Below are 16,087 nucleotides of genomic sequence, written 5' to 3'. Positions count from 1 at the left end.
GAATTATTAGACTTATGCAAACAAGATTGTGTTTGTGCGTGCATGGACCTGGCCTTTTGCAGTCAGTTCTTTATTCTGTAGTAACAAGGTCTGTGTGACATCCTTATGTGAAGGAAATTCTCCCACCTTATTTACACTTTGTTTCTGTCCATGTTCTTTTGATATTTAGGTGTAAACATCCTGCATTATAATGTAGACATGATGTCATCTTTCAAATCAATAGGAAAATCCTCAATGTGCAGTATTACTGAGTGTTTATTACTGATTCATTTTCTACATGATCTGATGTTGCAGATAATATTATTAAATGTTGCAATGTTATGAAAATTCACCATTTTGGATCAAAAACTTATTTCCTTTCAAATGTATCTATAAAATGGGATTTAATCTCCTCTACTCACAATTTTATCATAACTATATTGGGTTGATATCAGGTGACTGAATTTTGAGAATAAATACTTGAAAGGTAGTGTCTAAAAAGTCTCACTTGCCCCAAAAGGTGTCCCAGAAAACTTTGAAGTGCTAAGAAATGTGATTGCTACAGTGGGGTATGTCACAATGGGATATCAGGCTCACGTGGGTCATATTCCCTTTACAATCCATTTTCTGTGTGTCTTTACACCTTAACATAAGGTAGTTGCATAAAAATGCCAGGAGGACAAAAAAGGGAAAAAAACCCAAACCCCAAATACCTTTTCAGCTGGCAACACTGACTGAATCCACAGTGTATACAACAATGGTATTATTTTTTAATCAAGGACAAAAGAAAAAGACAACAAACCTTTTGTCTTTACATTGTCCATTTTGGATAAGGGCACATCTTTATCAAATAGAACTCTCCAAAGGCACCCTATGATAGTTTAAGTGTTATCAAAGCAGTAGAAGGGGTGTTGGTTATAGCCATGTCGGTCTAAGGACACAGGCAGATGAGGTTCTTTGGGTAAATTTGATCTCTTTTATTAGACCAACTAAATAGTTAGAAAAATTGTTCTTTGCAAGCTTTTGGGCACAAAAACCAGACATGAAAGCAGAACACATTCTCAGGCAAGTACTCATGTTCTGCCATGTATTAAGCATACAATGACTCAATTGCTATAAACCCCCAGATTCTGAAAAACTGTAAACATAAAATATCAGGTCATGCTTGGGGATGGGGTGGGGAGGGGCATTATAGCATGTCAGACATTGCTGTGTAGTTTCAAAGGAACATTCTATCCAAGCTCGTTCACGATGTCTTCTGTTCCAGCTCAGCCCTGATCAAGTGGCTGCTTGTTAGTGGTCAGGGGGTTGTTTCACATGCAGATCAACAATAGAACAGCTTTGTAAAAGCTCCATGCAAACAGGAAAGCTGATGACCTTGAAATGCCACCTGTTACTTGCTACCTGGTGTTTTAAATGTTTATTGTTGAGCCTCTGCACTATGTTGCAACAAAGATGATACTCCCTGGGTGTGTTTACACATGCGCTTTATTGCACATTAGACTAATCTAATGTACAGTAAAGCATCACCATCTACATGTGCACAGCAATTACTGTAAAGTACATTAACTTAAAGTGCCGTTTGCTAGTATCAACAGATATAGGTACTAGAAAACAGAACTTTAAACTAATGCACCAAAGCACACATGTAGATACTGACTAGGAGCAAACAGCAAGAGTGTGAAGTGAGCCCTTGTTGGCAGAGTCTGGGAGCCCTTGGAGATACGCCCACCCTGTGATGCATCAAGCCAGGAAGATTTTTGGATGAGTGGTGCCAACAAGGGTTCACTTCACACTCACTCTCTCACATGGGCAGGAAAGGGAGTGCTTGATGTCAGGTGGAGCTTTCAGCCAAGATCTGGTGAGCTCCTCAGCTCAAGTCGCTCCTCTACCCACCCACAAGGCAAACTTCCTTTTATGGCAGCAGTTGCCAGGTAGAAGGAAGATCTCAGGGTTCTCTAGTAGCAGAAGTAGTACAAGACCACACATGGGGAGATCAGATAGAGGTGTGTGAATCTAGTTCCTCACAGCTGGGAGCCCATGCCTGACCCCCCTGTGTCCCCTGCCAGCCCAGGGCTGCTCCTAGTGTCCCCTGCCAGCCTTGAGCTGGCACCCAGAGAAGCCTGGAGCTCCCCCTGGCTGCTGAAGGGGGGAAGAGCAAGGCAGGAGTAGTCCTGGACTACACTGCTCCTGTCTAGCTCAATTTATTCCTGACCCAGGTGCACGTGTCAACATGAGCCCAGGAGCAGTTTAATGTGACTGAATTTACTACACAGTAAGTTCAGGCACATTAATTGCACGTGTAGACATGCCATCTGAGATTCAACCAGTCACACTATGGAAAAAGCTACAGAGGTCAGTACTGGGAGAGAGAAGAATTTCACTGTTGAACTCAGGGGGTAACACAACAATTTGTTACTTCATTATTAGTTCTTTAATAAGCCAGACTCCAGTTACTTCAGTTTCTGACATTTCCCTTTTCTCCAGGTCTAAGACATTTTTTCAGAAACTGGTTCACAGTGCGGGAGCAAAATGTTCTTGACAAAAGGTGTATAGCTTATTCACCTACTTAGTCCCTATCTGGAAGTACAAGCTTTGGAAATAAGAAAACTACAGTGATAACCACACTTCTTGCTCAGAAATATTAATTAAGAAAACAACCTTGCCCTCTTGTCAATCCCACTTCTTCAAAAATCTTTAATTCTTTATGCTGCCATGGAGGGAAAAACCTAGCATCTACCTGGTTTAAATTCTGTTGGTATTACCGTATCATACACCAAAGTCATCCCACATGCAGATTCATTAAGACAGCAGTTTTCAATCTTTCTTGTACCAGGACCCATTTGTAAACATCAATGGCCAGTCCTGACCCAGTGCCCCTTGCTTCCAATTTGCTGTCCCTTACCCCTAGCCCCCAGTGTGGGGCATGGGGGGCCCCCACGCAGTCTCTTGCAGGCTGGAACTCTGCCAGTTTGCAAGGGAAAAACCACGGTCTCCCACATTTTTCTTCTTTAAAGGAGAATCCATGTTTTAAGTTTGTTGATCCATTTTTTAAGTTTGACCATGACCCTTTCATATATTCTTGCAAACCGCTTTTGGGTCATGACCCATAGGTTGAGAAATGCTGCATTAAGACACAAGAGTTTCCTTTAATGGAACCATAAATAGAGATTCAGGCTCAGCAATGTCTTTAACTAGTATCTCTTTATTTAAAAAATAACCTCCAAAATGTTGCCTATAGATGAGTCAGGAAAATAAAAATATAAAAGTAGCTAAACAAATCAGTGCTTTAATAAATCAACAACAGATGGCCCTTATATTAGCACCAGTGTGGCCATTTAGAACCTTGTTATCCACTATATATACAGCCCACAGGCATTTCTAATCTAAAACTGCTTACAAAGAAAGAGATGCCTTAGTCCACCCACCTACCATTAGTTTCCATAAGTCTTGCCATCAAATGCCTCTCAGTCAATCCCGTATTATTAGCCACTTTAGCTATAAAAGGGATAGTTGAGGCCCTATTTTATTCTGAAAAGAACCGTTTTTGAACAATGTAAGCCACCATTCACTATTTTGGTTCTACTTAATCAGTTTGGGCCCAATTTGGGAAGATACATAAGAGTATGCTTATGATCCGCTGACCTCAGCTTCTGTGAACAAGCATAGAGAGCAGTTACTGAAATCACAGGAGTCAAATTTAAATTAAAACTTCCTTGACTTGCTGGGGTGGAGTGGCAAATGCTCTTTACTCTTCTCTCTTTGGGTTTGAAGTGAGTCCTAATATGCAATTTGCTACAGAAAACAAGTCTACCCTATATCCCCTGTAGTAATGGAAACTTTCAGGGCTTCTGTAGATATAAAACAAATCTGATTTGTAAGGAGTTCTTATTAAAGTGTTGCTTGCACTTTCTGGAGATCTAAATCTCTTCTTCCAGTGCAGCCTTATATCTGCTTTATTCACTGCTCAGTGTAAGAAGTCTACGAAGTTATGTTTCTCAGTGTTATTCCACCATAAAAGATGTGTACTTAAACATTATCATAGAATCATAGAAGTAGGGTCGGAAGGGATCTTGTAGATCTTCAAGTCCGACCCCCCGCCTGGGCGGGAGAAAAACTGGACTCAGATGAGTCCAGCCAGGTAGGCATCAAGCCTCTTCTTAAAGAGCCCCAGGGTAGGAGCCAGCACCACTTCCCTAGGAACTTGGTTCCAGCTTCTAGACACCCTAACTGTGAAGTAGTTCTTCCGGATGTCTAATCTAAACCTACTCTCCAATAATTTGTGTCCATTATTCCTTGTTATGCCAGGGGGACTAGGGGAAACAGTGTCTCCCCCAAACCCTTTTGGTCCCCCCTAGTGAGTTTATAGACAGTCACCAGGTCCCCTGATTAAAGGAGACTGTTTCAGCTGATTTTCTCTCATCCAATATCCATGTTGTCAAGTAGTTAAGTAACATATTCATAGAGCTGAGGACATTCCAGCTGACACCACTAACACCTTTCCAACACAGCAGTGAGGGAGGCAAACCGTGTCAGTCTGTGCTCCCTTAGAGACATAGAATGTAGAATAAAATGAGGCGCTTAATACGTACAACAGGAGTCTTCCATTTTATTGTGGAATAGACCACATCTTAGACTGTTTCAAGGGCCATCTCTCTAACTCTGACAATGATAGCAGCTGCTTATCTAGATAAGTAATATTAAGAATAGCAGGTAAAATATATTAGACACTTTAATGGGATCTAGCAGCAGTAGTGTAACTAAGGGAGGGTGACCTGGGTAACAGCCCCAGTCACTGCTTTTGTTGGGGTGCGAAAGGAGGGGGAGCAAAAATACTTGCTGCTATAGCTGGTGGCTGGCTGTACTGCTGTTGCCACCAGCCCTACAGCTGATGCTGGCCCATGTGCTGTCACTGCTCAGAGGTGAAGAGCTGCCTCTGTCTTGTTGCTTTAGTAAAGGGAGGGAAGCTGCTGCCATGAGAATTGCCAGCTCTTTTCAGGCCCTCAGTAAATACGCCACAAATACCAGTTCAAGAACCTTTGGTCCACTGGATACCTCAGTGACTGAAAATAGGGAGAAATCTTAGGTTGAGACCTTTTGCAACTTTAGTTTACACTTAATTTTTCTGTATTTCCACGTGCATTCTGCATTACTGAGTTCCTGAATTAAATGATGATGTAGGATGACATATTCAAACTTGTCCAAGCCATAGAGAAGCCCAAGCGATATTTTCATACATCAGTAGCTTATGTTCAGGTGAGTTTCATCAGACTTTGATTTCTGTGCCACTTTTGAAAATTGTACTTAGGCTCCAAAATTCTGTAGGGCAAGACTCAGATCAGTAAAGCAGGTACCTAAATGGGACTTGCAGAGTTAAGGCACCTTGGATTCAAAAAGTGATTCAGAATACATTGATCCAGAGATGCAGCACTCCTTTCCATTGGGTGCCTAAATTTTAGATTATAAAGTTCCTGAGGGGCCTAAACTTAGGTTTCTACACATGCATGCAAGTGCCCTATTTAAAAATTTAAGGCGTTTTTCTCCTATTTATGCTCCACTGCAGTACAGAATTGAGGTGGATAGTGCATAAACTCTGCCTGATTTTTCCAGAGGTGCCTGAGCACACCTAACACACATTGACAGTATTGTGGTCAGCACAGCATAAAATGTTAAATGAGGTTAATTTAAACTGGATTTTAAACTGATGTAGTTAAACTAGTACAAAATACTATATCGGGGTGTCCAACCTTTTTGAATGTGGGGCCGGATCACAAACTTTTTATCACCCAGTTGGCCAGTGAGACATATTCAAAGACCTCACGGGAAGTGGTATCACATTAGGAAGTGATGTCACGTGACCTTTGACACCAATGAAGCTGCAGGAAGTGACAATGAAATGGGTCTGGAAATGTGGTCTAAAATCCAAAATAAAAACAATATAAAAGCAAGAATGAAACAATACCAAACACTTGACTAAAATAAACACTTCGCTTCTACTCACTTCTCAATGAAAGAAAGAAGCATAATGCAAGTCGACAGATCAAACGTGGGAAAGATATTAGCCGGAGTGGAAACTAATCAAAGCAACAAAATACGGGCATTTTTTAGAATAATATTCAAGAAGATTTACTTTTATTGAATTAATAACTTGATAGTAACACATCTTTAACAAGTAGTAACAAGTTGAACCCCCAATCCTGCACAAAGAGAAACAGAAGCAAACACAATCCAAACACTGGACAGTATTTTTACAAAGATTTTTACCTGCTTCAAATTTACGTTTGGGACGTGCTGGGAAGCATGGTACTTTTGTCACTGGAGCAAGGGCTGTGGGCTGGGGTGGGGACTGGAGTGCTGGCCAGGCTGGGCATGCTGTATGTGCTGTCTGCCCTGCTCTGACTCATGGCTCTGGCCCCATTCTAGCACCTACTGCTGCATCCTGGCTGTGTGCTGCTGGGCTAAGTCAAAGTCAGCCACATTGTAGCCCCATATGGAGAGCCCAGCCTGGCTGGCCACATCCTGCCCTAAGTGGAGAGGGGAATGTGAGGCTGGGGCTGGCTGCCCCAGCCCAGCCAGGGACTTATGGCCAGGATGCAGCTGCAGGTGTCAGGATGGGGACAGGGACAGGGCCAGAGGTATGAGTCAGACAGAACCCATGCAGAGCACCCAGTCTCCAGCGCCCCAGTCTGCAGCCCTGGCTGTGGTGAGAAAGGCACTGTGCTCCTGACAGCTGTTCTGGCCCTGCTCACTGCTACGCACTTCAGCATGCATGCGTGTGTGTATGCAGCCTCTGGGCCAGGCTTCCCGCCCAGCCCGGCTCCAGCAACCATGTGCCCTGCAGCCCCAGCCTGGCCCCAAGGTGCCCCCAGGTCCACGTGGGAACTTACCCTGTGCCTCCATCCACCACGCATACAGGCAGGGCCCGGGCCATGCTGCAGCTCCCCCGGCCGTGTGCTGGGGGCAAGGGGCAGAGCCAGAGAAGAAGTTGCATGTGCTGTCCCCAGCTCATCCAATCAGGTGCAGCTGGGGCAGCCCCGCGCCACGCAGCCCTTGGGGCAGCGGCAGCGGGACCCGGCTCACTGATGAGCCCAGCCCCGCAGGGGTATGCAGCTCCCCTCCCTTCGCTGCTGGCTGCGGCCCGCGGGCAGGCCCTGCCTCGCCACTGATGCAGAGTGAGGGACCTGGGGCCAAAGAAAATAGCTTGGTGGGTCGCATGGTGGCCTGTGGGCCATATGTTGGACAGGCCTGCACTATATAGATATGCATTTTGGTTTGTGAATACCTTGTTTTGGTTTAATGTAAACAAATTCCCAGTGGAATTAAACTGAATTAACTCTAATTTACATCAAAGTACATATTGAGAGATCTACAGACTCAGCTATATGAATTTAAAATAACACTTTCACTTAAAGTACAACTTCTTATGTACAAGTCCTGGGCCTAGTTAGTAAGAATGCAGAAACTTGCTAAAGATCAGATGCAATAGCTAAGTTGAGCCATTCTTAGTATATGAATTGCTTTAAAAAAAAAGAAAAAAAGAAAAGTTGGAAAGCACTACTAAAAACAAACCAAACAATACAGTATTTTGATGCAACAGATGTACTATATTACATCAGAATGTGAAGTGTCATTTGCAGATTTGAAAGATATGACTTACCAATGCATGGGTGATTTTTTTATTCACCACTAGCCTCATGACTCCTGTAAGAACAAGTGTTTGCCCTTGCTTCTTCAGTAACAGTTTGGAAACAGTCTAGTAATAAGTGAAATATAACAGGACATGCACTATTTCTTGTCTTGAATGTGTGTCCTGAAGGTAGGATTTTCTGAGTTAAGCTTCTACTGACTTCCTTGGAAGCAGAGCTGAGCCAATGCTGAGCCCTTCTGACAATGCCACTCTGCATATTAAGATTAAAAGATATTTGTGGCAGGAACCTAAACTGAACAGTTGAAATGCTCTCCCTTTTTTATTTACTTATATAACAGAAATCTTTAGGCTTCTGATTACAAGTGAATCAGTTTCATAACAACATGAATTCATTGGGAGGGACCTACTTAATTCACAATTTCATGAAAACTGTGAAATATGGGGTTGTCTGCAAAATTAACAACAACAAAAAAATAATAAAAATAAAATGCTGGCTCCCTACTGGCCGTCCCGTGGCCTTTCCACCAATCAGCACTGAAGGGCAGGGTGTCATGAAAAGGGCCAGCAATCAAGATGGTATCTTCCCACTTGTACCTCCTCCCTCCTGGGCCTCTCTCCCTATCAGTGCTGCGGGGCAAGGCTGCTGCGAAATGCCCATGAAATAGGGCCTGTGTGTCGCAAGAGGACTACAAAAAATGCTTTGTGTGGTAGGTCCCTATCTATTGGTAACACAGTTATAGCACTCTTTAACATTATCAATGTGAGATCAGAATCAGGCTCTTTTACTTCTTATCAACCACATATATATTTGTGCATTATAAACTCTTCCAGGCTTGCAATACTTTATTGAATAAGGCCCTCTCTACACATTACATGTATTATGCAATTAACTGGTTAACTGTGCACTTAATTTAGACCAACTACATGGGCAAAGTAATTATCATACCATGAAAAGATCCAACCAGCTATAAAGTTAGGGCTAAAAAAATAGGTAATAAATGGTTGCTATGTAGCTTTAATTTGCATGTGTAAGGCTCCCTTTATATGTGAAGCTAAAGGCACGATGGGATCATTCCTGGAGCTGGAGGATCACCGTGATCTTCTGGCCCTGGGGGTTTCCTGCACCCCAGAGACCTAGCTTGGCAGCTAAGAGTTTCTGCCCCCTGAGCCCTAGGGATTGTGGGAGCTGCAATCCCCAGAGTCTGGGGGTTTTGGTTGACGGGGCTTCCAGCCACAAGGGAGACCCTGCTACAAGTACAAATTAAAGCTTGATAGCAACCAGCTATAAAGTTAGTACATTCTGGAGGTCTAATTTTATTGATAATTGGAGCTTTTTTTATTGTGTGATAGTTTTTCACAGGTTGCTGGACTCTAAATAACTGCACAATTAACCAGTTAATTACACAATATCTGTAACATGCAGCAAGGCCCTAAAAGTAACTAGAAAGAGCTAGGGATTTGTACCCAACCACTGAAAATAAGGCAAACATTCTCTAACTTAATAGGCTATTTTATCTGAATGATTTCAATGAAAAAAATCTTATCAGTCTTTCACCATAACATTTTTACATATGCAACTAATAAAGACAAACAAGTTAGCCCAAGAGATTGAATTTTAAATAGCTGAAATTAATCTTAAGGAGGTTTCTGAGAATCCTGATGTGGAATTCTACATTACATAAATTAGTCATGACAGATTTGTGTGTAGTACACTGAAATAACTAAAAAAACCCCCTAGAAGGTCATTATATTCAAAGCTAAACAATGTAATTCAAACACAATTATTCTATTATATACTGGGAACATATGGTCAAATGTTGCAACTTATGTATTAAAGTGTTTGTTTCCTTCCATAATGCTTATCACAGTTTCTTTTTAAAATAAACGGATATGTATAGCCAGCTGTGAAGAGAAACACCATCTTGTATTCTGTTTAGCATTGTTGTAGCTGGTAAATAGTGAAGATAATGATTAGATAGTTTCAGTGTATAAAAGTTAAATATGTGGGCAAACCTGATTACCAAACACAGGACTTTTGTACAGGTTAAATACTACTAAGCACTTCACAGTTTTAAAAAGTCAAGGAACAGTCATTACAGATAGATGTTGGGCCTAATACTCAAGAGGTGTTGGCACCTTTGAAGCAGGGCTTTACAAAGCTTCAGTCCCCGATTCAGTTTGGCAGAGATTCGGCCCTATTTGGTGGACGAATTTCTGAACCTGAATCGATTTGCAAAGATTAGGCGATTTGGATATAGACACAGCTTTAAATGGTTTTTCTACATACCTCTAGGTAGCAGGCAGCTTCTGAACCCTGTGATGCTAGGGCACAAGGAGTGTCCCACAGAAGCACGGGGGGCTCTCCAGTGTGCTCGGCCAAGACCTGGAAGTATTTCTGGTCCCCTTTCAGGTCTGCTGGGGAGCACGCTGTGGGGCCCCTCCTGGCTCAGCGACTGGTGCATTACAGATTTGTGTAAATTATGAATTGTATAATTTAAGATTGTGTGGTATGCTGTGCAGAACTAATTTAATAACAAAGTTCTTGCCTCAGAGGATTTACACAGTCTAATAAAGCCACGTAGAGCATATGACTAACGATCAATCTTTGGGTATATTTCTAGATCTTGGTACTGGGGACCAATGGAGAGCTAGAGCAATGAGCAGAAAGGTGATTTGGTACCTCCATGATTTTTCCTTGGAATATTATTTTTTATCTGTAGTACAAGTTTTCCATGGCCTTATTTTAACAGGTCTCTGGGGAGACAACAGGGCTTGAAAGGCATGAACAGCACACTGAAATGAAATTACATGATTATCTATTACTTGTACTGGTACTGATGTCATCCTCAAGATATGTTGTATCTAATTAAATGAGGCTGTATACTTATATCTAAATATATACTAGATAATCTGCTTAAAAATTAGATCTAACACTGTGACTTAAAAAGCAGTTGGAAGACAATTTTTATGTTTAGAGTAATTAAATGACTTAGTCTTAGGTTCAATTTTCAACTGATTAATGCTTTTAAGAACTAAGTCTGAACAGTGCCTATAAACCAGAGCCAGAGGCAGAATTATGCTGGAATTTAGGTACTTGCCTGCTCAGTGCTTACGTAATCTGGATGCCCCACTCCCCATTGACTGTCTGGGAATCTTAAGTGTCTTCCCTTTTTTATGTGTGTTACTCTTCTGGGACCAGTGAAGATACTGGAGCATGGGCTTTGGTTCAAATGAGTGTCCAGGGTCTTGGACAACCTGGTTAAGCCTATGCCACTGCATATTTGTTACTATGGTTGGTCAGGAATAGCTAAATTAGGGCTGGCTCTGCTATGCTCTGCAATCAGACTTCCTGATGATACTGTAGACATGTCTTCAGTCATATAGGTGATTTGAAACAGTTACGCTCAGTGTATAATGAGGTCAGAAATAAAAAACAAAAGGATATTTATTAGGCAAATACTTTATTATAAAAGGCCATTACAAAAAACCCATCAGATTCATACTTACATGAGACTGACAAAACTTTAGAAAACAATTGGCTGCATTCACAAATCCATTACTTGCTCTTTGATAAATCTTTCATTCACTGTTCAGAATCTTATTAAATCTAAATCCAAATGGTTAATTTCCTGAAAACCATATGGGAGCTCTTGAGTTAGCTCATTACTGAAATATGTAGTTTTCCAAAGGACATATCTTATGTTGAGTGACTGAATCTAAAAGAAATATAAAGGAAACAAATTATTTGGGATCAATACATAAAAATGGCTTCTTATAGACCCAAAGATATAAAAAACCCAAATATGTATTTTTATAATATATGTATTATTAATTAAACAACTCAGCACACAGAATTTTTGGTATTAACAGATTTGGAGAGCTAAGTTGATGCAAGAAACAAGCAATGGTAGAATGGTATCAATTATATTATTAACATATTACATATAATCTGATATTATTGTCTATTTGGCTGTGGAGTAACTTGTTCAAGGTCAGCAGGCATGAATCAGGCAGAAATGCAATTGACAATGGGTGTGGAGAGTAGAGTGTCCAGAGTCAAAAAAAGTGACTGTAGTAACTACGACCATCACTACAACAGCATTATAGAAGACAAATCCCCAAATCCAAGCTGATTAATACAGGAACCTGCTACATGTACAAATGCATGTACAAATGCTGTACAAATGCTGTGTTGATAGATTGTTAGGGGCTGGAAGGGACCTTGCAGATTATCTGGTCCAGTTTCCCCGCTCTAGGCAGGAAGACAAGTAGGGTCAAGTGACCCCAGTGAGGTGACTGTTCAGTCTCCTCTTGAAAACCTCCAGAGTAGGTGACTGTACTACCTCTAGAGGGAGTTTATTCCACAGTCTGGACACCCTGACTGTGAAGGAGTTTTTCCTGATATTAAGCCTGAAGCAGCCTTCCAGGAGTTTGTATCCATTGGTCCTGGTCTTCCCCTGGGGTGCCCTAGTGAACAGTTGTTCACCGAGCGCCTGATGTACTTTTCTGATATAGCCGTAAACTGCTATGAAGTCTCTTCTCAACCTTCTCTTTTTTCAGCTTAAAGAGGCCCAGGTCCCTCAGCCTTTCCTTGTATGGCTTGCCTTGCAAGTCCCTGATCATACGGGTGGCTTTTTTCTGGACCCTCTCAAGTTTTTCCATGTCCTTATTGAAGTGCGGTGCCCAGAACTGGATGCAGTACTCCAACTGCGGTCTCACCAAGGCTGAGTACAGTGGGAGTATCACTTCCTTAGTTTTATATGAGATGCATTGGCTGATGCATGCCAGTGTGTTGTTTGCCCTGTTGACCACTGCCTCACACTGACAGCTCATAGTCACATGATGGTCAATCATTACCCCAGGTCCCTTTTGATGGTGGTGCAAGTCAAGCTGTCACCACCCAGCCTGTATGTATGTTGAGGGTTGCTTGCCCTCAGATGGAGCACCTTACACTTGGAAGTGTTAAACTTCATCTGGTTCCAGTCTGCCCAACTGTTGAGCCTGTCCAGGTCCACCTGTGTCTGCAACCTATCTTCTGATGTGACCACACTGCCCCATAACTTGGTGTTGTCTGCAAACTTGGCCAGCAAGCTTTTCATTCCTCCATCCAAATCATCAATAAAGATGTTGAAAAGCACTGGTCCAAGCATGGACCCCTGAGGGACACCACTGGCCACTTCACACCTGGACAACACAGATCCATTCATGAGAACTCTCTGGGTCCTACCCTGTAGCTGGTCTCTTGCCCCCTGAACCGTTGAGCAGCTGAGCCCACAATCTTCCAGTTTTCCCAGAAGGATTTTATGGGATACTAGATCAAAAACCTTTTGGAAGTCTAGGTATATAATGTTGGGACCATTTGTATATAACTAGGGACCAGTTGTCTCTCAGGTAGGGGGGGTGCCCAGGGCTCCCTTGGGGAGATTAAGGTGTTTTTTCACTAAAGCAAGAAGCATGGGGAACAAGCAGGAGGAGCTTGCTCTCCTGCTTGCAAGTAGTAAAATCAACCCAGTTGGCCTAGTGGAGACATGGTGGGATGAAACATTTGACTGGGTATTAGACATAGAGGGTTATAGGTTGTTTAGAAGAGACAGGAAGGGGAAAAAAGATGGGGGGTAGCGCTCTATGTTAGAGAACAGTATACCAGTTCTACCTTCCAAATGGGACCAGAGGAAGGCTTAACTGAGACCCTGTGGGTCAAACTTCAAGGAGGGCAGGGGGAGAGGGATCTGGTGGTAGGGGTTTACTACAGGCCACCACATCAGGAGGAAGAGCTGGATCGGAATTTTCCAGGCAGCTTGGGGAGGCTGTGTGTGCAAAGGATGTTGTGGTCATGGGTGATATGAATTACCCTGACATCAACTGGGGGGAGCAGTCAGCCAGGTCTAGCCATTCACGAAGGTTCCTGATATGCATACAGGACCTACACCTCATGCAGGAGGTACTCGTCCCCACTAGGGAAAACGCCATACTGGATCTGGTGTTAGCCTCTGGGGATGACCTGGTGGGGGATGTGCTAGTACAAGGGAGGCTAGGGGACAGTGATCATGAAATGATCCAGTTTGCTATTCAGAGAAAGGTGGGGAGGGTAACTAGCACAGTGCAAATGTTTGACTTTAGAAAAGCCAATTTCGATGTGCTCAGGGCAGTAGTCAGGGAGGCACTTGGAGCCCAGGGGGTAGCTAGTATGGGGGTCCAGGAAAGGTGGTCCTTCCTCAAGGAGGCTATCCTTGGGGTGCAGCAGGATGCAATTCCACTGCGCAGGAAGGTGGGAAAAGGGTCCAAGAAACCTTCATGGCTGAGCACAGATATCCATGCTGGCCTGAGGGTAAAGAAAAAAGCATACTGGCAGTGGAAGCAGAGGGCAGGGACAAAGGAGGAGTACACCTCCCTGACCCAACCTTGTAGGGATTTGGTAAGGGAGGCTAAAGCAGCACTGGAGCTTAGATTAGCTTCTGGGATTAAGGATAACAAAAAGTCCTTCTTCAAGTATATAGGTAGCAAGAAGAAGTCTTGGACCCCTATAGGGCAGGGCAGGGCAGGGCAGGGCAGGGCAGGGCAGGGCAGGGCAGGGCAGGGCAGTTGGTGACGGACGCGTGACTCTTTAACAAGTTCTTTGCCTCCGTGTTCCTGTCTGCTGACAATGGGGTGCTCACGGGTGATAGCATAGAGAGGCCTGGGAAGGATGCGAGTCTCCCAACTGTTAGTTCAGGCCTAGTTAAGGATTACCTGGAGGGTTTAGATGTATCCAAGTCGGCGGGCCCGCATGACCTTCATCCGCGGGTGCTGAGGGAATTGGCTGATGTCATTGTGGAGCCATTGGCACGGCTGTTTGAGGACTCCTGGTGCTCAGGCCAAGTCCCTAAGGACTGGAAAAGGGCCAATGTGGTCCCTATTTTCAAGAAGGGGAGGAAGGAAGAGCCTGGCAACTACAGTGATGTTGAGGGGTAACCAACATGGGTTCGTGCCAGGCTGATCCTGCTTGACTAACCTGGTCTCTTTCTATGACCAGGTAACAAAGAGCTTACATGTGAAGGAGGAAGTTGATGTCGTCTTCTTGGACTTCCAGAAGGCCTTTGACACAGTGTCCCACCCAATTCTGGTGGGCAAGCTGAGGGACTGCGGCACTGACGAATGCACAGTCACATGGGTGGCAAACTGGCTCCAGGGGCACATCCACAGGGTGGTGGTGGACGGGTCGATGTTGACCTGGGAGGGTGTGGGCAGCGGAGTCCCCCAGGGCTTGGTCCTTGGGCCGGTGCTGTTCAACATCTTCATTAGCGACCTGGACGAGGGGGTGGAGAGCACCCTGTTCAAGTTCACTGATGACACCAAGCTGTGGGGTAAAGTGACTACATTGGCAGGCAGAGACTGCATCCAAGCAGACCTAGATAGGTTAGAGAAATGGGCGGATCTGAACAGGATGTGGTTCAACAAGAACAAGTACAGAGTGCTGCACCTGTGGAAAGGGAACCAGCATTATGGTTATAGGTTAGGGGCTGACCCTCTCAGCAGCACAGAGGCAAAGAGGGATCTTGGAGTCAGGACTGACTCCAGAATGAATATGAGTTGCCAATGCGATGAAGCAATAGGCAGAGCCAAACGTACCCTGTCATGCATTAACAGGGGCATCACTAACAGGTCCAGAGAGGTCTTGCTCCCCCTCTGTGCAGCACTGGTCAGGCCACAGTTGGAGTACTGTCCAGTTCTGGGTGCCGCCCTTCAAGAGGGACGTGGAGAACCTGGAGAGGGTCCAGAGGAGGGCCACTCGTATGGTTGCGGGCCTCCATGGCCAGCCCTATGAGAAGAGGCTGAGGGACCTGAATCTCTTCAGTCTCCGCAAGAGGGGACTGAGGGGGGAATCTTGTGGCTGCCTACAACCTTATCAGGGGCCAGCAGCAGGGACTTGGGGAAAGTCTGTTCACCAGGGTGCCCCTTGGAGTCACCAGAAACAATGGCCACAAGCTGAGGGAGGATAGGTTAAGGTTAGATATTAGGAAGAACTACTTCACGGTAAGGGTGGCCAGAGCCTGGAATAGGCTTCCCAGAGAGGTGGTGCTCTCACTTTCCCTGGAAATCTTCAAGAGAAGACTGGATAGGCACCTGGCTGGGGTCTTATGACCCCTCCCACCTCCTGTGCTCATTCCTGCCCATGGCAGGGGGTCGGACTAGATGATATGTCTAGGTCCCTTCCGACTCATTGATTCTATGATTCTAATGTCTACCATGTCTCCCGTGTCCAGGTGGCAATGGATCTGGTCGTAGAAGGAGATGAGATTGTCAGACAAGACCTGCCCACAGCAAAGAGATGCTGTACAGTGTACTGGAATATATCAATTTTGATCAATCATAGATACAAAATGAGGTATGCAGGTTGTAGCCATACTGGTCTACAGGTTAAAGGAATCAGAACTTATGGCAGAGGTAATAGCTTTTATTAGACTAACTAGATATTTGCAA

At 44.0% G+C, this 16,087-nt stretch overlaps 1 protein-coding gene across 7 annotated transcripts in view; it reads right to left on the bottom strand.

Moving 5' to 3' along the window:
- MCPH1 (microcephalin 1) overlaps positions 1-16,087 on the bottom strand; it is a 241,711-nt gene that overhangs the window by 14,557 nt on the left and 211,067 nt on the right. The window contains exon 15 of one of the 7 annotated variants that reach the window (XM_090033427.1): positions 11,072-15,014. The exons of 4 other annotated variants lie outside the window; for them this stretch is intronic. In XM_090033427.1, coding sequence (XP_089889553.1) covers positions 14,980-15,014 — 35 coding nt within the window. In that variant the 3' untranslated portion in view covers positions 11,072-14,979. Of the gene's footprint in view, positions 1-11,071; positions 15,015-16,087 lie in introns of those variants that run through there. 2 more of the 7 variants (XM_090033437.1, XM_090033420.1) reach the window with 2 other exon arrangements.

This window comes from Crocodylus siamensis, chromosome 1, assembly GCF_052110815.1.
Source record: "Crocodylus siamensis isolate JL-2025a chromosome 1, ASM5211081v1, whole genome shotgun sequence".
Classification (NCBI taxonomy): Eukaryota; Metazoa; Chordata; order Crocodylia; family Crocodylidae; genus Crocodylus; species Crocodylus siamensis.
This window is presented reverse-complemented; position numbering and strand designations above follow the sequence as displayed.